Genomic DNA, 19,949 nt, shown 5'->3' with positions numbered 1-19,949 from the left:
GTCCTCCAGCTGTGTCATCAGAGAATATTTTTGGGATTGGCAGCTGCAGGCGCCTCTGCCACTCAGGCCCAAGCCTGGCGGGCGGTTGGGGACCTGGCGGCTGGAGGTGGGAGGGAGGAGGAGAAAGAGGCCCAGGCCGTGTGTGGGAGGGGGCTGGGAAGAGAGGCTTCCCAAGAGCAGGAAGCCAGGCCGCGAGCAGAGGAGGCTGCGGGGCCCCTCGCAGGAAAGACAAACAGGAAGGACTGCCCCCTGAGCTCCGGGCTCCGGCCCGGGAATCTCGCCCGCCGCTGCAGAGCCGCAGCTCGGCGCCCAGGGTAAGGAGGCGAGCCGGGAGCGGGCGGCCAGAGGAGAGCTCCGCGGGTCCCCGCGCCGGGTCCCCAGACGCGCCCCGCCTCCCGGACTCCCGCCGCCGCCCGCCCCTCCCCCGCGCCCCGTGGGTCTGTCTGCGGCCGCCGCGATGAAGGCGGGCTCGGGGGATCAGGGGAGCCCCCCGTGCTTCCTGCGCTTCCCGCGGCCCGTGCGGGTGCTAAGTGGCGCCGAGGCCGAGCTCAAGTGCGTGGTCCTCGGGGAGCCGCCGCCCACGGTCGTGTGGGAGAAGGGCGGGCAGCAGCTGGCGGCCTCGGAGCGCCTGAGCTTCCCGGCGGACGGCGCCGAGCACAGCCTGCTGCTGAGCGGCGCGCTGCCCACCGACGCGGGGGTCTACGTGTGCCGCGCCCGCAACGCGGCCGGCGAGGCCTACGCGGCGGCGGCCGTCACCGTGCTGGAGCCGCCGGCCCCCGAGCCCGAGCTCCAGCCCGCCGAGCGCCCGCTGCCGCCGCCGGGGGCCGGAGAGAGCGCCCCGGTGTTCCTGACGGGGCCCCGATCCCAGTGGGTGCTGCGGGGGGCGGAGGTGGTGCTGACGTGCCAGGTGGGGGGCCTCCCCGAGCCCACGCTGTACTGGGAGAAGGACGGGATGGCCCTGGACGAAGTGTGGGACAGCAGCCACTTCGCGCTCCAGCCGGGCCGCGCCGAGGGCGGCCGGAGCCTGGCGCTGCGCATCGTGGCGGCGCGGCTGCCCGACTCGGGCGTCTACGTGTGCCACGCCCGCAACGCGCACGGCCACGCGCAGGCCGGCGCGCTGCTCCAGGTGCACCAGCCCCCCGAGAGCCCGCCCGCGGACCCCGACGAGGCGCCCGCGCCCGCGCCCGTGGTGGAGCCGCTCAAGTGCGCGCCCAAGACCTTCTGGGTGAACGAGGGCAAGCACGCCAAGTTCCGCTGCTACGTGATGGGCAAGCCCGAGCCCGAGATCGAATGGCACTGGGAGGGCCGCCCGCTGCTCCCCGACCGCCGCCGCCTCATGTACCGCGACCGCGATGGCGGCTTCGTGCTCAAAGTGCTTTACTGCCAGGCCAAGGACCGCGGGCTCTACGTCTGTGCCGCGCGCAACTCGGCGGGCCAGACGCTCAGCGCCGTGCAGCTGCACGTCAAAGGTACCGGGGAGGGGCCTCCAGCGCCCGCGTAGCTCTCCTCGCTTCTGCACCCCTCCTCGCTTCTGCACCCCCCCTCGCTTCTGCACCCCCCCTCGCTTCTGCACCCCTCCTCGCTTCTGCACCCCTCCTCGCTTCTGCACCCCTCCTCGCTTCTGCACCCCTCCTCGCTTCTGCCGGGCGCTGCCCAGAAGACTGGGGAGAGGGGAGGGTTCCCGGGAGTACTAAAACACCATTTCCTGCCCACAGGCCCCCACCCCCCCCACCCCCCAGGAATCCGGATTTAGTAGGTCTCCAGGGTACCCAGGAACTTCTTAGCAAACTCCCCAAGCGATTCTGAGGCAGATGGTGGAAATCCACTAAGGAATGTACTAACCTTGAGGGCCCTGCAACTCTTCCCGTCCAGTGGTGTTAAACCTCTTTGTTATTTTACTCCTTGCCTAACTGAATTCGCATCTGCAGCACCAATGTTCGAGACACATAAAAGGAGCATTTTATGGGTGTGAATTACTAACTCTAAATTTATAACTTATAAAGCTAATCAGGGAGAACAAGGGGACTATTTTATTGAATACACACATTTGAAGTGGAGGCTGCATTCATAGCCAAGTCTAGTCTCTGAAGCCCATGGGGAAGGCCCTGCTGCAGGGATCACATTGAGAAACAACAGATTCACAGGAAAGGTAGACTTGAGGGAGGAAAAACATCCTGCAAATTTTGACTATTCTTTTATTAAACTGCTACCCAGGTTTGAAAGAAGAGGAAGGTAAAGGAGTGTAAATTTACATTACAAAGTTGAATATCTAATAAATGCTTTAAATCTTTTAAGTATTATGGTATGCTTAAAATACCAAAAATATCTAATAAATGCTTACATTACTCATAAACAGAAAATTTGGAGGAAAAAAACACACGCCAAGCTCATGATGAAGTTAAAGCTCTCCATAACAGGGTTGCATCACAACTCAGGAGCACACCTTCACTAGTTATTGCCCAACTTTTTCCCTCGGAGGAAAGAAAATTGGCAAATTCTCCCAAGTCCTGCTGGCACGAACCCAAGCGTGTGGCACCTGGACGTTAGTGGTGGCCTCAGTGGTACAGGTTGATGTGTACAGACTCACGAGGCTAGTGCTGACCTGGAGCTACACCAGGAAAGAAAAGCCCAGCAGGCAGGCAAGAGGAGCTTCCCAGAGCTGCCCAAGAAACGTGCTTCTCCAGCAACCCAAGTTAACCCTCTGGTCGTTTCCAACACTGTGTGTTCTTTTTTTGAAATACAGTTTGGAAAATGGTTAAAATGCCTGAAATTCAGCTCAAGACCCCTGCAGAATTTGTAAGGTGCCTCTGAAGGGCCCCAGGGAGGAATATGAAAATTACTTATTTGATCTAACCCCTCCCCTCCCTTTCTCCATTTGCAAATAGGAAGCTGGGGTACAGGAACATTAAAGTGGGCTTGATCAAGGTGATGTGGCTAGTGTTAGGGTCAGAGAATTTAGGCCAGCCACTTTCTTTCCAGTGGTTTTTCTTTGATTCCACAGTGCCTGCTGGCTCTGGGAAAAGAGCAAACGGCACAAGCTAATGTGTGTTTAGGAGTCCTCCTCCTGGTCCGGCCCCTCTCCAGAGCCTTCTCTTGACTCTCCCCTCTTTGCAGAGCCCCGCCTCCGGTTCACAAGGCCTCTGCAGGACGTGGAGGGCCGGGAGCAAGGCATCGCCGTGCTGGAGTGTAAAGTACCCAACTCCCGCATCCCCACGGCCTGGTTCCGTGAGGACCAGCGGCTGCTGCCCTGCCGCAAGTACGAGCAGATCGAAGAGGGCGCTGTCCGGCGCCTCATCATCCACAGGCTGAAGGCGGATGATGATGGCGTCTACCTGTGCGAGATGCGGGGCCGGGTTCGCACCGTGGCCAATGTGACGGTCAAAGGTCTGCTGGCCAGCGGGAGGAGGCTGAGGCTGAGGCAGGCAGGTGCTCAGACCCCGGGCTAATGGGTTCCCATCTGCATCTCAGGGCCCATCCTGAAGCGGCTGCCCCGGAAGCTCGATGTCCTGGAGGGAGAGAACGCGGTGCTGCTGGTGGAGACGCGAGAAGCTGGGGTTGAGGGGTGCTGGAGCCGTGATGGGGAGGAGCTGCCGGACACCTGCCAGAGCAGTTCCGGCCACATGCATGCCCTGGTCCTTCCGGGGGTCACCCGAGAAGATGCTGGCGAGGTCACCTTTAGGCTGGGCAATTCCCGTACCACCACTCTACTCAGAGTCAAATGTGAGGATATGAAGGCTTCTGGACTGGAGGACCAGGGCAGGAGGGTGACCAGAAGCCAGAGCGTGGGTTGGCAAAGTAGATTTAGGTGGAAGGCCTATGAAAGGCCTGAGCAGGGCTCAGATGCAAACCTTGCCTTTTCTCAGGTGTCAAGCACAATCCCCCCGGGCCCCCCGTTTCGGTAGAGATGTTTAAGGGCCACAAGAACACAGTCCTGCTGACCTGGAAGCCTCCCGAGCCAGCTCCTGAGACCCCCTTCATCTACCGGCTGGAGCGGCAGGAGGTGGGCTCTGAAGACTGGATCCAGTGCTTCAGCATTGAGAAAGCTGGAGCTGTGGAGGTGCCAGGGGACTGTGTGCCCTCCGAGGGTGACTACCGCTTCCGTGTCTGCACTGTAAGCGAACACGGCCGCAGTCCCCACGTTGTGTTCCACGGTTCTGCTCACCTGGGTGAGTTGGTCCTGCCAGAGCCTGCCCGTCAGCAGCCTTCCCATCACCTCTCCTCCCTTCCCTGACCCTCAGCCCCTGTCCTCTTATATGCCTTCCACCTGCCAGTCTGTGCCCTCTGCTACCCCTTTTGGTTCTGACAGCTGCACTCTGTCCCTGCCTCAGTGCCCACAGCTCGCCTAGTGGCAGGTCTGGAGGATGTGCAGGTATACGACGGGGAAGACGCTGTCTTCTCCCTGGATCTCTCCACTATCATCCAGGGCACCTGGTTCCTTAATGGAGAAGAGCTCAAGAGTAACGAGCCAGAGGGCCAGGTGGAGCCTTGGGCCCTGCGGTACCGCGTGGAGCAGAAGGGCCTGCAGCACAGACTCATCCTGCAAGCCGTCAGGCACCAGGACAGCGGGGCTCTGGTTGGCTTCAGCTGCCCTGGCGTGCAGGACTCGGCTGCCCTTACCATCCAAGGTTGGTACCAGTGACCAGGGTTGGACCAGAGTGAGCAGATAGGGTCAAGACACAGAAGTCCTGTTGGCAAAACAAAAGGCGGATGCTGTTTCCATTTCTCACATCCGGGCCAGGAGAGTAAGAAGCATCCATGGAGGGCTCAGTTGAGGGCTCAGAGGTTCAGAAGGCTGATCTCAACCCATGTGCAACATACAGAGCATCCCTTATTGTCTTCATCAGCATCATATCCCAGTTCTCTGGAGCACTTTGTGGTTTACAGAATTCTGTCACATTTGTCGTCTCATTTGAGAGATACAGACCCTGGCCCCTAGTCCCTGGCTGCTTCCTGCCCTGTTGTCTAATTGTCAACACTATCATAGGAACATCCTACATGCCAGGTACAGTCCTAACACAATCCTCTCCACAGCCCTATGAGATAGGTTCTTTTGTCATCCCCATTTTATAGAAGGGTGGACTGAGGCACAGAGAGGTTAACTGACTTGCCCAAAGTCACAAGGCTAATGCGTGGTGGCGCTGGGTTATGAATCCAGGCAGTCTGGCTTCAGAATCACACTATGCCACCTGTTCAAACAGGGAAGTGGCCGGCGCTTGGCTCACTCGGGAGAGTGTGGTGCTGATAACACCAAGGCCACAGGTTCAGATCCCTATATAGGGATGTCTGGTTAGCTCACTTGGGAGAGCGTGGTGCTGACAACACCAAGTCAAGGGTTAGGATCCCCTTACCGGTCATCGTAAAAAAAAAAAAAAAAAAAAACAGGGAAGCAGAGGGAATGAAGCTTCCCTGAGGAGGACAGTTGGGGGTGGGGGCTGAAAGTTCATGCTAGCGTTTGCCATCTCATCATTGCTGGAGTTTTAAGAACAATCTAGAAATCCATCAGTGCCCAAGCATGGGGTCTTGAGGTGGAATAGCTGCCAGCATTGTAGGCAGAGGGCAAGGGGAGAAATAACCAGCAACCAAAGCCGCATTCCAAAATGTGATCGCCCATGTCAGAATCACCTGCAGGGCTAGTTTATAATGAGGATTCCTCGGTCCTTGCCAGCTTGGGGTCTGAGAATCTGTGTTTTTAACAGGCTCCCTAGGAATTCTTATGCACATTAAAACCACTGTTCTTAAGAGCTGGTGTGTAAGCCCAGACATATTTTTTAAAACCCCAACAAATGTGTTGACAGCAGTTGTCCCTGATGCATCCACCCCTACACTGAGCAGACACTCTGGAAAGAGCAATGCTTATCATGCTTCTCCCTGTGCAGAGAGCCCGGTGCACATCCTGAGCCCTCAGGACAAGGTGTCGTTGACCTTCACCACCTCAGAGCGGGTGGTGCTGACCTGTGAGCTCTCAAGAGCCGACTTCCCAGCAACCTGGTACAAGGATGGGCAGAAGGTGGAGGAGAGTGAGTCGCTGGTGGTAAAGATGGATGGACGCAAACACCGCCTGATCCTGCCCGAGGCCAAAGTCCGGGACAGTGGCGAGTTTGAGTGCAGAACGGAAGGGGTCTCAGCCTTCTTCAATGTCACCGTCCAAGGTCAGGAACCGGCCTGGAATCCTGCAGCTGAGGCTGATTCCGGGGCCATGCAAGTCCTGTCCCCGCTCTGCCTGCTTGCAGGGGAGGGTTTCTATAAGGCCAGGGGACATGCTTCAGATCAGTCTGCACTTGCTTCTTAACCCTCAAAATACAACTAAGGGAAGGAGAGGTGGGGGCTAACGTTTATTGGGCACCTACTCTGAGCCAAGTACTATGCCAGGTACTTCATATATACACCATTTCATTTCATCTTCACAACTGAATGAGGGGCAATATAGCTCCAGTGCACAGATGAAGGAAATGAGGCTCTAAGAGGTTATGTGACTCACCTGCTTGTTATTACACAGCAAACAAATGTCCTAGTGCAGATTCACATCCAGAACTGCTCCTGCTGCCCCAGGCGGTCACAGTCAAACAGAAGCGTTAAGTGCAGCAGTTCAGTGGTTTTCACGAGGCAGTTGGTGATCAAGCTGCTTCAGGATCAGCCTGGAAGCTTGGTATCAGTGCAAATGCCCAGGCCCCCGAGAATATCTAGAGCCAGAATATTCAGGGCAGAGCCTGGGATCCTCTCTTAACAAATGCCAACTGTCTGGGAGTGCAGCTTGGGAACCACTGGTCCTGCTCATCTTCTCACTCTGAGTGAAAATCCTGTTTCCAACACCACTGCCAGGAGGTCCTGTGGCCCCCACCTGAATGCACCTTGTGACAGGGAGCTCACTATCCACAGGAGATGGCTGTCCCACTGTTGCCACTCCTGCTACTGTCATTGTCCTCCTCCTACCCCTGCTGGGGGCCTCCTTGTAAAAACAACAGCAAGCAGGGCCCTGATGTGGCTTGATAGTCACCTCCCTTCGCCTAGACAAACATGGCTGCCGCCGTATGAACTCTGTGCCTCCCTCCCTCCATGTCTTCACCCAGCCACCTCTGGTCCTCTGGGGTCCCACTGAGCACTCAGGTGCTACATGATCTCCTATCATGCCTCACCGTCATGCCCTCAGTATCCCACATCATTAACTCCGAGCCCCCTACACACCATGGCCTTAACTGTCCCCCAGTGTCCTCCTGTGCGGAGACAGCGTCTCCTGGTCACACAGCCAGTTTGGACTCCCATCTCCCGAGTGTGGGTGTCTGTGTGATCCCATCTCTGCTTCCCACCCAGATCCCCCAGTGCACATCGTGGACCCCCAGGAGCACGTGTTCGTACATGCCATAACCTCCGAGTGCGTCATGCTGACCTGTGAGGTGGACCAAGAGGACGCCCCCGTGCGCTGGTACAAGGACGGGCAGGAAGTGGAGGAGAGTGACGTCGTGGTGCTGGAGAACGAAGGGCCCCATCGCCGCTTGGTGCTGCCCGCCGCCCAGCCCCCAGATGGCGGTGAATTTCAGTGTGTCGCTGGAGAGGAGCGTGCCTACTTCACCGTCACCATCACAGGTGGGGGGCCTGGTGGGACAGGAAGGTGCCCTGTGCTCCCACCGGAGCAGCTGTCACACCCTCACTTCTGGGTCATTATTTCTAGGCCCTGCTACCCTCTCCCTTGCTGATTGGACATCCTCCCTTTCTCCTCGACCCATGGTCTAGTCACACTCAGGAAATGAGTTGTCATAAGTACAGTGGTGATGGCAACACATGTCACCAGGGAAGCTCTGCCTTCTCCATTCTCCTGAAGACCGCCTGACCCTGGGAATGGCAGTTCTACCACAGGACAGGGTCTAGGCAGGTGGTCCCAGGCACTACAGGGGTCAAAAGCTCTCAGAGGCCTGCAGGAGACCTCAGCCCCATCTGGGGACCCAACCCTCCTCTCCCCAGTTCTATCCTTCCTACCATCCCAGTCCCAACCCAGAAAATGTGGAGTGTTTCCCCAGGTGAGGCTGACACTGTGGTTCCCACTGTGCAGCCTCATGTGATTTGGTGACTGTGGTTTTGTCTCCCTGGCCACAATGGCCATATTCATGGGACTGTGTGTCTCTGGCTGTCATCAACTGTCCAAGCTGCTGTGAGACACAGTACAAAGGAGGTCCCTCTTCGTCAACATGTGGTAGAATTTCCAGGAGTAGGGAACAGGCCCAGATCAGGGAGGGCAGCAGGGCACACCGGCCCTAGCCCCTCGTGCCCAGTGGCGACTGTCCCTGTCCTCCAGACGTCTCCTCGTGGATCGTGTACCCTAGTGGCAAGGTGTACGTGGCAGCTGTGCGCCTGGAGCGCGTGGTGCTGACCTGTGAGCTCTGCCGGCCCTGGGCCGAGGTGCGCTGGACCAAGGACGGTGAAGAGGTGGTGGAGAGTCCAGCATTGCTCCTGCAGAAGGAAGACACCATCCGCCGCCTGGTGCTGCCCGCCGTCCAGCTCGAGGACTCCGGCGAGTACTTGTGTGAAATCGATGACGAGTCTGCCTCCTTCACTGTCACTGTCACAGGTGTGGGCCCACCCCAGCTCTCCAGGGTCCCCAGAGGACAGTCCTGAGCCCTGGGGGAGCTAGCCACATATCCCCTAGCTAGCACACTGGTGAGCAGGGCAGTGTGGGCTGTGGGTGCATGTACCAGAGTCCCTGCCAGGAGTAGCGTTGTTCCACCATCTCCTTTACTGATTACTTTTTCTGAGTCGGGTGCTGGCAGTAACAGGTGAGTAACGCAGACACGGTCCCTGTTCTCCGAGACCTGCCCGTCTAGCTGAGGAGGCCACTGTTAACCAGGGGTCGCAAACAGGCAGTCCTGGGGGCCCCAGGCAGCCCACAGATGTGTTTTGTTTGGCCTGCAGAGTCTTACCAAAGTCAGGACAGTTCAAATAACAATCCGGAGTTATGCGTCCTCTTGAAAAAGCCGAAGACCCGGCGGCTCTGGTCCCGCTTCCCCCCATGGCGACGAACAGCTGGCACTGAGTAGCAGCTGCCCCATAATGCGGGGCCCACATTCCTCTGTCCCACCCTCTTTGCTATTCCTTCTTGCCTCTCCCAGACCGCTTCAGCCACTGATCTAACCTACCTGGCCCCTGTGGGCGTTTGAGTTTGCGACCCCTGTGTTAAACCAATAAACACGCAAATAAATATACAGTGACACCTCGTGATAAGTGCTGTGAGGGAAGAGGGCAGAGAGCAGAGCAGGAGAGTCAGGGAGGGCCATAAAGAAGGTCACCACTCCACACACGGGCCAGCCCTGGACCGGGCTCCGGATACTCAGCAGCACGCAGATGGACACAGTCATGTCCCTCCCGCAGCACACACCCTGGCAGGAAAGGCAGACACCTTGCAGGGTCCTAGAATGTGGCTTGTCAAAGGACACCCTAGGGGGCCCAAGGCCGGGGGCTGCCATCCTGGTTGGGGTGGCAGGAAGTGCCTTCAAAGCTGAAACGACTATGAACAAAGCTAAGTGGGGTGCGGGGTGGGCAGGAGGTGAAAGGAGAATATTCAAGGCGGGAAAAGCACAGGGCAACTGTGGAAGTGGTGGCAGTTCGGTGCCGGAGACTTAGGGGCTACAGCTCACAGCGCCAATCCTAGTGTGTATGTATGGGGGTGTAAGGGTGTTGGGGTCATAGAGCCTAGGCAGTTCTGGGTGGCACAGAAGAACCCCGATGGCTGCACTGGAATGACCATCCTACTGCTGGCACAGTCCTATCACCCTCCCCCTGCCCTGTCCTGGGAGTAATGCCCCAGCCAGGCTGAGCTGCTCAGGGCCCCTGCACTCCCTGCACCCCAGATAGCTCAGCCTGGCGCACACAAGCCTCCAATGCTGAAGAAGCCTTCCTGCATGTGTGCTGTCCTGCAGTGAGTCACCTTTACCCTCTCCTGCCCCCAGCTCTGGCCAGAAATAATGGCCACAGCTGCACAAATTCCAGCCCAACCCTGGGCTCCCTACAAAACACCAGACTCTTCACAGGAAGTTCACACAAACACCACCTCGGCTCTAGGCCACAGAATCAAGTCTGACACCAAGCTGAGGTCCCAGGGCACCCCAGTCCCATTGCTGCACGCTACCCTCACCCCACAACCCGTCACCTCTCTCACCCCTCAGGCAGTCTCACTCTGCAATCTCCTGGCCTTGCTGGGCCCCAGATAACCAGCCTGCATCTTCCAAACTCTTAGAGCAAGCTCATTTTGGGGGGTGGGTTGTGTGGGCTCAAGGCAAGAGTGCTCCACAGGTACCTCTGCCCAGGCGCACCCCTACAAAACCCAAGACCAGAAAGTTAGTAGTTCCCCAGCCCAGCCACAAGGGGGCCAAGCAGTAAAGGAGCACTAAAGTCTCCTGCAGACTTGAAGATTTTGGGGGATCAATCCGGGGCATTGGGGTGTGGGCTCACCGCACTGGTCACTGCCAATGTTGACATGGCTCCCTTTCTGTGGAGGAATGAGCAGCACTTGGAGATGAGCTCCCAGAATCAGTGTTTAGCATCCCTGGGGATCACCCAGACAGATGTTGGCAACTCATGCACAGGTGCAAACAGCATTACTGCGTTCCTGCAAGCCTTGGCTGGGAATCCCCACCACTGCCTGCAGAGTTCCCTTTAACAGATGGTGTTTCTTCCTCCTGCCCTAGAGTAGGTGTGGCGAGCTGTAACGTAAGGAAGGTGCTTAATTACTGTGCCCCAGTTCCATCATCTAGAAAATGGGGATAAAACAATACCGTGCTCCTAGGATTGCTGCAAAGGTTAAATGTGCAAAGTGCTTAGGACTGTTCCTAGAACCTTAGGAAGCAGCACGTAAATGCTTGCTGTTACAGAGCCATCATCCTTTATTATCCACAATTCCAAAACCAAAACAACTCTTAAAATCAAAAGGCTCTTTTTAGGTTTGGTATTCGAAGTCATTTCAGTAAAACCTGAACTTAACTGCTGTGATGCTATTTCTCCTCTTTAATTATCCTGCTTGGGGTGAATATAATATATGTGACACGGCAGAGATGTTAATGTGATTGACTGGGGGGTGTCCGAGTCGGGGCTGAGGGAGGTATGTGATCATGATAAATGCATCATTTCTGGAATCCAAAGCATTCTGGATTCTGTAACACCCCTGGCCCCAGGGATTTCAGAGAACAGATTGTGGACCTATTATTTATTATTATTGTTATATTTGCTCCTCTTATTATCATGTGAGTGACAGGAGCTTCATGCTGCCAGTGCCTCTAAGGAAGCTGGCAGTGACTTTGTGACAGCCTGTGGTTGCCCCCACCCTGCAGAGCCCCCTGTGCGGATCATATACCCCCAAGATGAAGTGACCTTAATCGCTGTGAGCTTGGAGTGTGTGGTGCTGACGTGTGAGCTGTCTCGGGAGGATGCCCCTGTGCGCTGGTACAAGGATGGGCTGGAGGTGGAAGAGAGCGAGGCCCTGGTGCTGGAGAGCGATGGGCCCCGCCGCCGCCTAGTGCTGCCCGCTGCCCAGCCTGAGGATGGGGGCGAGTTCGTGTGCGATGCCGGAGACGACTCGGCCTTCTTCACTGTCACTGTCACAGGTGGGCAGTCTCTGGGGCACCCCAAGAGGTAGAGAGGCACAGGCTGAGGGACAGACCCCCAACCATCCCTACTCGCTCCCCAGCTTCCAGCCTCCTCATTCTCAGCCATCAGAGAGTCCTGCTTGCCCAAATCAGCTCAGGACCCAGCAATTAGGATCATTCTTTAAACAAATACTTACTGAGCAACCACGATGTGCTCGGCACTGTTCTAGTTGCTGGGGATACAGTAGCGAACCAATAAGACAAAGCCTTCTATCTTCATGGAGCTTACATTCTAGTGAGGGTGGACAAAGCATGAGTAAAACAGATGGCTCGTCAGGTGTTGGTAAAAGCATTGGAGGCAAAGCAGGGAACAGTAGGAGCTGGGGGCGGGCATAGAATGGGGTGTGCATTAAGGCCCAATAGATCTGGGGTGTGGGTGAGTCTGGATCTACCTCTTTCTGTCTGTGTGATCTTGGGCAAGTCATTTTCCTCTAAAAAGATCACAGGTCCTCATCTGTAAAGTGCAGCCGACAACTGTGCACCCCCTGGGGAGTGGACCAGAGTGACAGAAAAGAACTGCAGTGTGCTTGGCACAGTGCCTGGCACACAGCAAGTGTCCATGGATTGTAGCTGGTACCATTCGCAAGAGCCGTGCTGCCAAGGCTGGTGGGTGAGGCACGGAGAGGCCTGCTAGCCAAGCCTATGTGCCCCTCTCTCTGCCCCCCTGCTAGCCCCACCAGAGAGGATTGTGCACCCTGTAGCCCGCTCCCTGGATCTGCAGTTTGGGGCTCCAGGGCGCGTGGAGCTGCGCTGTGAGGTGGCCCCAGCTGGGTCCCAGGTTCGCTGGTACAAGGACGGATTGGAGGTGGAGGCATCAGAGGCCCTGCAGCTGGGCGCTGAGGGGCCTGCCCGCACCCTGACTCTGCCCCACGCCCAGCCTGAGGATGCCGGGGAGTATGTGTGTGAGACCCGTGATGAGGCCGTCACCTTCAACATCAGCCTGGCCGGTGGGTAGTCCCGCCCAGTTCGGGGCGGGGAGGCAGGGCAAGCATGGGCTGACAGACCCCCTCCTCTCTTGGCTCAGAGCCCCCAGTGCAGTTCCTTGCCCCAGAGGCAGCGCCCAGCCCTCTGTGTGTGGCCCCCGGGGAGCCAGTGGTGCTGAGCTGTGAACTGTCCCGGGCTGGCGCCCCTGTGTTCTGGAGCCACAATGGGAAGCCGGTGCAGGAAGACGAGGGCTTGGAGCTCCAGGCCGAGGGCCCCCGCCGCATCCTCTGCATCCGGGCTGCAGAGCCCCCCCACGCAGGCATCTACACCTGCCAGTCTGGAGCAGCCCCAGAGGCCCCAAGCCTCAGCTTCACTGTTCAGGTAGCTGGTGAGTACAGCCAGGGCAGGTAGCCTGAGAGTAGCACCCCAAAACCTATGGGTTTCCCCACTTTTCTAGCACAACTTGCCCATTCCTTGCCCCAGCTCTCTCATTACCTTTCCGCACCTCGCCTCCCACTGCCCTCCTCGCAGCCCTTGAGCCTCTTCCTCTCAGTGACCCCCAGCTCTGACCCTACAGAGCCCCCCGTGCGGGTGGTGGCCCCTGAGGCAGCCCAGACGAGGGTTCGAAGCACCCCAGGTGGGGACCTAGAGCTGATGGTACACCTCTCCGGGCCAGGGGGCCCTGTGCGCTGGTACAAGGACGGGGAGCGACTGGCAAGTGAGGGGCGGGTGCAGCTGGAGCAGGCCGGGGCCAAGCAGGTTCTGCGGGTGCAGAGGGCACGGAGAGGGGACTCTGGGGAGTACCTGTGCGATGCGCCCCAGGACAGCCGCATCTTCCTCGTCAGTGTGGAAGGTAACAGTACACTCCTCACACCCTTTGGGCCCTGGTACCCCCAAGGACCACCCCCCACCATTCTAAGCCCCTTTATCCCCCTACCCTCGTCTTGCTGCCTCTGGCTCCAGCCAATGCATGAATGACTGATACTGTGATGCAGGCTCAGGGCTCCCTTTTCCAGGAACCCTCAAATAGGAGGAGCCATAACCCAGTAGATAAAAGCAGGGCCTCTGGAGTTGACCCACCCAGCTTCCAGCCTGGATCCTGTTCCCCAGTAGCTGTGTGACGTTAACCAAGTTGCTTAACCTCTCTGGGCCCCAGCTCTGAAATGAGGGGATAGTGCTTATCTTATAGGGCTGTTGTGACAATTTAAATGCTATAAATAGGGTCCATGGTAAATAATCTATTATTAGGGAGACAGGGTAGGATTGAGAGGAGCTGGATGAAGGGAGCGGGGGGGGGTTGGCATCTTGTCCTTTAGGACACCCCCATGGCTGACACACAGTAGGTCCTCATGAAAGGTGTGTTAAATGATGGGAACGAGGGCCTGTACCCTGAAGCAGGGGATGAAAAGAAGAGAAGGGGAAAGACCCAGCACAGCTCACTGCCTGACCCCACCCCCCAGAGCCACCACCGGTGAAGCTGGTCTCAGAGCTGACACCACTAACTGTCCATGAGGGCGATGATGCCACATTCCGGTGTGAAGTCTCTCCCCCAGATGCCGACGTCACCTGGCTTCGCAACGGGGACATTGTCACTCCGGGGCCCCAGCTGGAGATGGCCCAGAATGGTGCAAGCCGCACACTGACCATGCGAAACTGCCAGCTGGAGGATGCAGGGACTGTGACTGCACGGGCAGGGGGCACGGTCACAAGTGCCCGGCTCCACGTTCGAGGTTTGGTCCTGATGGAGACAAAATGCTCTGCACCCTGTCCCTGTACTCCCAGCCCTGGCACTGGCAGCCTCGTCCTTCCACCAAGGGACAGACCGGTGGGGTGCAGCAGAGGCCAGCCTCCAGCCCCCTGCAGGCTCCATGGCCTCCTCTCTTCTTCCCCACCAGAGACAGAGCTGCTGTTCCTGCGGCGGCTGCAAGATGTGCGGGCTGAGGAAGGCCAAGACGTGTGCCTCGAAGTGGAAACAGGCCGAGTGGGTGCAGCAGGGGCTGTGCGCTGGATGCGAGGTGGGGACCCCCTCCCCCTCGACTCTCGCCTGTCCATGGCCCAGGATGGCCACATCCACCGCCTCTTCATCCATGGTGTACTACTGGCTGACCAGGGCACCTATGGCTGTGAAAGCCACCACGATCGCACCCTGGCCAGGCTCAGCGTGAGGCGTGAGTGCCCTGTCTTCTCCTAAGGCATCATCTGCCCCATGGTACAGCCTTTTCTGGCTGTCCCAGAGCCCTTCAGACCCCCACCAAAGTGCCCCTCGCTGCTGAGGAAAGAGCCCTGGCCATCCCAGTCCAGGGGTAGAAACTGAAGCATCCTGCCCAAAGCAAAACTTTTCTTTTTCTAATGTTTACTATTTACCTTGGTAGTCCATGTGGATTTTGCATTCTATTTCATATTTCCAAGTTGTCTTTGCTATAAACATAAATATTATACTCCAAAAGGACATGTGCATGTTCATCCTTCAGTTGTGTGGCCCAGGGATACACATGCCCATTTAAGAAGCAGGGATGGCTGACAAATAGCATCCCCGACTCCCCACCCCAAGCTGGAGCTCTGTATTTAGCTGTGCGACCTCATGCTAGTTACTTAACCTTTCTGAGCCAAGTCTCCTTTAAAATGGAGCTCATCCATACCTCAGTTAGTTGGGAACACTAACTGAGATGACATGAAAAATACCCACACAGAGCTTGGTGAATGGTTGTGGTCGGTGATACATATTCTCTTCTAATTTATTTCATTTGTTTAATCGTTACAATAAACTCATGTTTCAATGATATTCACCTTGTACAATTGAGGAAACTAGGGCCCAGAGAGGTCAAACGGTTTGCCAAGCATCACACAGCACACGAACTATGTGGTAGAGCTAGGTTCCAATCCCAGTGTGTCTGACTGCAAATTCCATGCTCCTTACAGTGTCACCCAGACTCCTCAACCCTCTAACCACCCCTTTCCCCATTTTTGTCCTTTCCTAACCCCAATACACCCCTCCCCCCACCAAGTCTGGTCACTGTGCTCCCTTCCTCCTGCACCCTGCTTCTGAACTTCTTTTGTCAGGGCCTTAGGTTGGGTGCAGGCAGGGCCCAGGGGTGGGTGGGCCCCTACAACCCCTGCCCAGAGCTGGAGCCCTTCCTCTCTCCCCATCTCCTCCCACCAGCGAGACAACTGAGAGCACTACAGCCTCTGGAGGATGTGACTGTCAGCGAGGGGGACAGCGCCACTTTCCAACTGGAGCTGTCCCAGGAGGGTGTGACCGGGGAGTGGGCCCGGGGCGGAGTCCGGCTGCAGCCAGGGCCCAAGTGCCACATCCACACAGAGGGCCATATGCACCGTCTGGTACTCAGCGGCCTGGGCTTGGCTGACTCAGGCTGTGTCTCCTTCACAGTGGATTCCCTGCGCTGTGCAGCAAGACTCACTGTGAGAGGTGTGGACTCTGGGACCACCGCCTGCTTGCTATCCCTCCTGGCCCTACTGACACCCCTGGATGTAACTATTGATCCCACTACCCATGTAGCCCCTACTAACAATGCCTGTCCCAGTGTGGCCCTCACTGACCTCTGCCAGAATGTGACTCCCCTGACCCATTGGCCCTATGTGGTCCCAGTGACTGCCCTGACTGAGTGTGGCTTCGTTGACCACTCCAGTCCCTTGTGGCCACTGACTGCCCCAGGCCCTGAGAACTACTGACCGTGCCACAGTGAGCATGCCTGTGCCAGTGTGGTTCCTACTGTCTGCCCACCTGACCATTCTGTGACCACACCTGCCTGCTGTGGCCCCCTCTGCCTGCCTAAGTGTGACCCCTGTGACCACTCAAGTCCCTCCAGTCCACTGACTGTGCCTGTCTAACTCTACCAGCAACTCTGCTTGATTGTCCCCATTTTTGCTTCCAGCCCCAGCATGTTGCCCACTGACCACACCTGTGCTAGGGTCCCCCCATCACTTCTCTGAACCAATTGTGTCCCCAACTGATCAATATCTCCTACTGTCCCCCTACTCCAGCCAAGCGTGGCTCCCACTGACCAGGCCTGGCTATGGGTGACTCCACTAGCATTTCTGCTCCAGTTTCCACCATTCCCCTCTAGCCCCCAGCATGTCCACCACTGACCACCTTAAAGTATGGCTCCCAGATGGCCACTTCTGCCCCATTGACCCTCTGGCTCTGCTGTGTCCCCCCCTGACCAGCATCCCCCTTAGGCCACTTGTCCCAGCACATCCCTCACTCACTAGTGGCCTCCATTCATCACTTGTCTACCATCATGTGTCCACCACTGACCCCTTGTACCCAAGTGTGTCCTCCTTGTCCTTGCAAGCTGAGTCCCCATCTGCCTTTACCCCTGCTTCCTCTGCACTATCCTCCCTCTCCCACTCCCAGAGATCCCAGTGACCATTGTGCGGGGGCCACAGGACCTAGAGGTGACCGAGGGCGACACAGCTACGTTGGAGTGCGAGCTTTCCCAGGCTTTGGCTGATGTTACCTGGGAGAAGGTCAGAGCCCAGCCCCAGCCCAGACCACTTCGGCATAATGACAACAATAATAATGCCCAAAACAGAAAAAATTAATACTCATTGAGTGGATGTGCCTGGCACTGTGGTAAGACTTACGTTACATTTAATCCTCTAATCCTTACAACACTGTGAGGTAGGCCTCCTCATCACGGTGTTATTTATGAGGAAACTGACGCTCAGTGGGGTGAAATTACTTGCCCAAGGACAGACAAAAGGGACAGAGCCCATATTTGAATCCAGGTTTGCCTGATTACAGAATCCGCGCTCTTGTTCCGTGTGATCGGTACCTGGCTCTGGGCTTCCCGCGCCCGTGGTGCCCCTTCTTGGCCCTAAAGTCCCCAAAGAGTAACACCTTCTCAAAGAGGCTCCTGGCGCGGCCCAGAAGGCATGAGACAGCCCTATCCCAGCCAGGGAACACAAGACATGCATAAAGGCACCTCGAGACCACTTGACATCAACTCAGGGCCCCGCCCCGCCTTCCAGGGCCGCGGCCGCCTGTGCTCAGCCGGGCTCGCCCCGACCCTCTGCAACTCCCGCCCCTAGGACGGGCGCGCGCTCACCCCCAGCCCTCGGCTCAGGCTCCAGACCCTTGGCACGCGCCGCCTTCTCCAGCTGCGGCGCTGCGGACTCTCGGACGCCGGGACCTACAGCTGCGTGGCGGGGACGTCCCGCGCCGGGCCCGTCCGCCTGACCGTGCGCGGTAGGTATGGGGCAGTGCTGGGGCTGGGCACGGCCTTGCACAGGGGGACTGCAGACCCATCCTTCCCTGGGGCTGACCCCTGGCGCTTCTAGAGAAGGGGCGGGGCTTGGGCGGGGCCAAGGCCGCCTCGCCCCGCCTCACGTTCCGGGCTCCGCCCCAGAGCGCGTGGTGTCGATGCTCTCCGATCTCCGGTCGGTGCGCGCCCGGGAGGGCGACGGCGCCACGTTCGAGTGCGTCGTGTCGGAGGCAGAGGCCGCCGGGCGCTGGGAGCTCGGGGGCCGTCCGCTGCGAACCGGAGGCCGCGTCCGCATCCGACAGGAAGGTCTGGCCTCCTTTCTACCCTCTCTGGCCTCTTGCTGCTCCGCCCAGGCTCAAACAGATCCCGCCCCACTAGGATAAGCCCCGCCTCCGGCTCAAATAGGCCCCGCCCCAAACCCGAAGAACCTGGTCTCCGGGCCTTTTCGCCTCCCCCAGCCCCGAGTCCTGTACTGCCCCTCCTCCCTCTCCGTATCCCGGTTCCTCCCACCCCAGCGTACACTTACCGCGTCCCAACCAACCCGGGGACCTGCTCCGGCCCCACCCTCACCACGGACCCTCCCCAGAGGCGGCTCCTGACTCATTAGCGCCCTCCTCACCCCCAGGAAAGAAACGCATTCTGGTGCTGAGCGAGCTGCGCGCCGAGGATGCGGGTGAAGTCCTCTTCCAGGCGGGACCCGCCCAGTCCTTGGCACTGCTGGAGGTGGAGGGTAAGCAAACGGAGCGGGGCCGTCAGGAAAGAGGGCATCACCTTCTGCCCTGGGACTGACCATCTGGCGGCTGGTCCTAGGAAGGCTGCCTCCCTCCCTTCTCCTCCCCTCTAGGGGCTCTCCTGGGGCGGGTCACAGAGGGCAGCGCGTTTCCTGGGGAGGAGGTGGGATGGAGGAGAGTTGGTTGGGTGCACAGAGGAACGGATCGGTGGCATGGAGGGCTGGGGCCAGGAGTGAAGGTCGCAGGGATGCGTCTCTCCTCCTGAGAACCGTACGTGTCACTATTAACTTAAGCCTCCGTCCTTTCACCCCCCACCCCCAGCATTGCCTGTCCAGATGTGCCGTCGCCCCCCTCGCGAGAAGACGGTTCTGATTGGCCGCCGGGCGGTGCTGGAGGTGACTGTGTCCCGCTCAGGGGGCCACGTGTGCTGGTTGCGGGAGGGGATCGAGCTGTGTCCCGGAGACAAGTACGAGATGCGCAGCCACGGCCCCACCCACAGCCTGGTCATCCATGACGTGCGACCTGAGGACCAGGGCACCTACTGCTGCCAGGCTGGCCAAGACAGCGCCCACACCCGGCTGCTGGTGGAGCGTGAGTATAGCCGACTGGCCAGGCGGGAGGGGGTGTCGCGAGCTGGCGGGCTGAAGTTTCCAGGACTTGGGGTGGCATTTAGTTCTGGGATGTGTTGGAGGTGGGGAGTGGGGGAGAGATGGGATAGAACACACCCAAGGCTGAGGAGAGGAGGGAGCCCCAAGTTCTCAACAGGAACTAATGGGTTCAGGGCACCCGTTCTCACCTTTCCACACCCCTGTCGGGGCTCCTCCTCACTGCCTCCTGCCTCTGGACCACGTTTGTCTCTCCTGTACACCCGGTTTCTACCAGTTTTTCTCTTTTTCACCTAGTTACTGATCTGTACCCCCCACCTGTCCCTCACCCCTTCCTGCTGTCTGCTCAGCTGGCTTCTGCCCATCTCTGCGAGTTCAACATCAGCCTGGGCAGAGGGGTCCTGAGCTAGTCCCATTTCTTTCCTTTTCCACATAGAAGATGCTCCTTCCCTGCCTCCCCCCCACCCCAACCCCTGCATTCTCTTCAGATGCCATGCTTTGCCCCACCCCTAACTGACCCTCACCTTCCGCCCCCACAGACAGCCCTGACAGAGGCCCAGAAAGGGTGGGGTAGAGGCTGAGGGTGTCCAGGTTCTGCCAGGAGGGAGGTAGGTGGTATCTACTCTCTCCCCAGACCCACATGGAGTCATTACTCTGCAGGTAACTAGAAGGACCGGACCAAGCCAGGCGGGTGTCCTTGGACTGCTTGGAAGACGTGTGCCCTTACCCTGGGCAGGGGTGGGGAGACAGGGGAATGAGAGGTGCTGGGAAGGAAACAATAAAGTGCAACAGCTCGTGTCCCTGCCTCTCTGTGTGACATGGAAGGGCAGACCTTGC

The 19,949-nt window shown here is 58.1% G+C and overlaps 1 protein-coding gene across 4 annotated transcripts; it reads left to right on the top strand.

Moving 5' to 3' along the window:
* The first annotated feature begins 114 nt into the window (after positions 1-114).
* OBSL1 (obscurin like cytoskeletal adaptor 1) lies at positions 115-19,910 on the top strand. Of its 4 annotated transcripts, none has more exons than XM_063092354.1 (21): positions 115-1,469; positions 3,115-3,384; positions 3,469-3,720; positions 3,864-4,166; positions 4,329-4,625; positions 5,877-6,149; positions 7,309-7,581; positions 8,288-8,560; positions 11,313-11,585; positions 12,299-12,574; positions 12,652-12,939; positions 13,228-13,404; positions 14,012-14,281; positions 14,447-14,719; positions 15,712-15,978; positions 16,927-17,039; positions 17,604-17,760; positions 17,921-18,082; positions 18,402-18,506; positions 18,829-19,098; positions 19,773-19,910. In XM_063092354.1, the coding sequence occupies exons 1-21, from the start codon at positions 458-460 to the stop codon at positions 19,778-19,780; spliced, it is 5,592 nt and encodes a 1,863-aa protein (XP_062948424.1). In that variant the 5' UTR covers positions 115-457; the 3' UTR covers positions 19,781-19,910. The 4 variants fall into 4 exon arrangements, with proteins under 4 accessions (XP_062948424.1, XP_062948423.1, XP_062948425.1 ...); XM_063092353.1 differs by having other exon boundaries at positions 13,129-13,404; XM_063092355.1 differs by lacking the exon at positions 13,228-13,404.
* Positions 19,911-19,949: the final 39 nt, after the last annotated feature.

The sequence above is a fragment of the Cynocephalus volans genome, chromosome 1 (genome assembly GCF_027409185.1).
Source record: "Cynocephalus volans isolate mCynVol1 chromosome 1, mCynVol1.pri, whole genome shotgun sequence".
In the NCBI taxonomy this organism is placed as follows: domain Eukaryota; kingdom Metazoa; phylum Chordata; class Mammalia; order Dermoptera; family Cynocephalidae; genus Cynocephalus; species Cynocephalus volans.
This window is presented reverse-complemented; position numbering and strand designations above follow the sequence as displayed.

Coding starts and splice junctions, on each gene's coding strand:
- OBSL1 (XM_063092353.1), top strand. CDS start 458: ATGAAGGCGGGCTCGGGGGATCAGGGGAGCCCCCCGTGCTTCCTGCGC. Junction 3,721..3,863: donor CACTCTACTCAGAGTCAAAT/GTGAGGATATGA, acceptor GCCTTTTCTCAG/GTGTCAAGCACAATCCCCCC. Junction 14,720..15,711: donor GGCCAGGCTCAGCGTGAGGC/GTGAGTGCCCTG, acceptor TCCTCCCACCAG/CGAGACAACTGAGAGCACTA.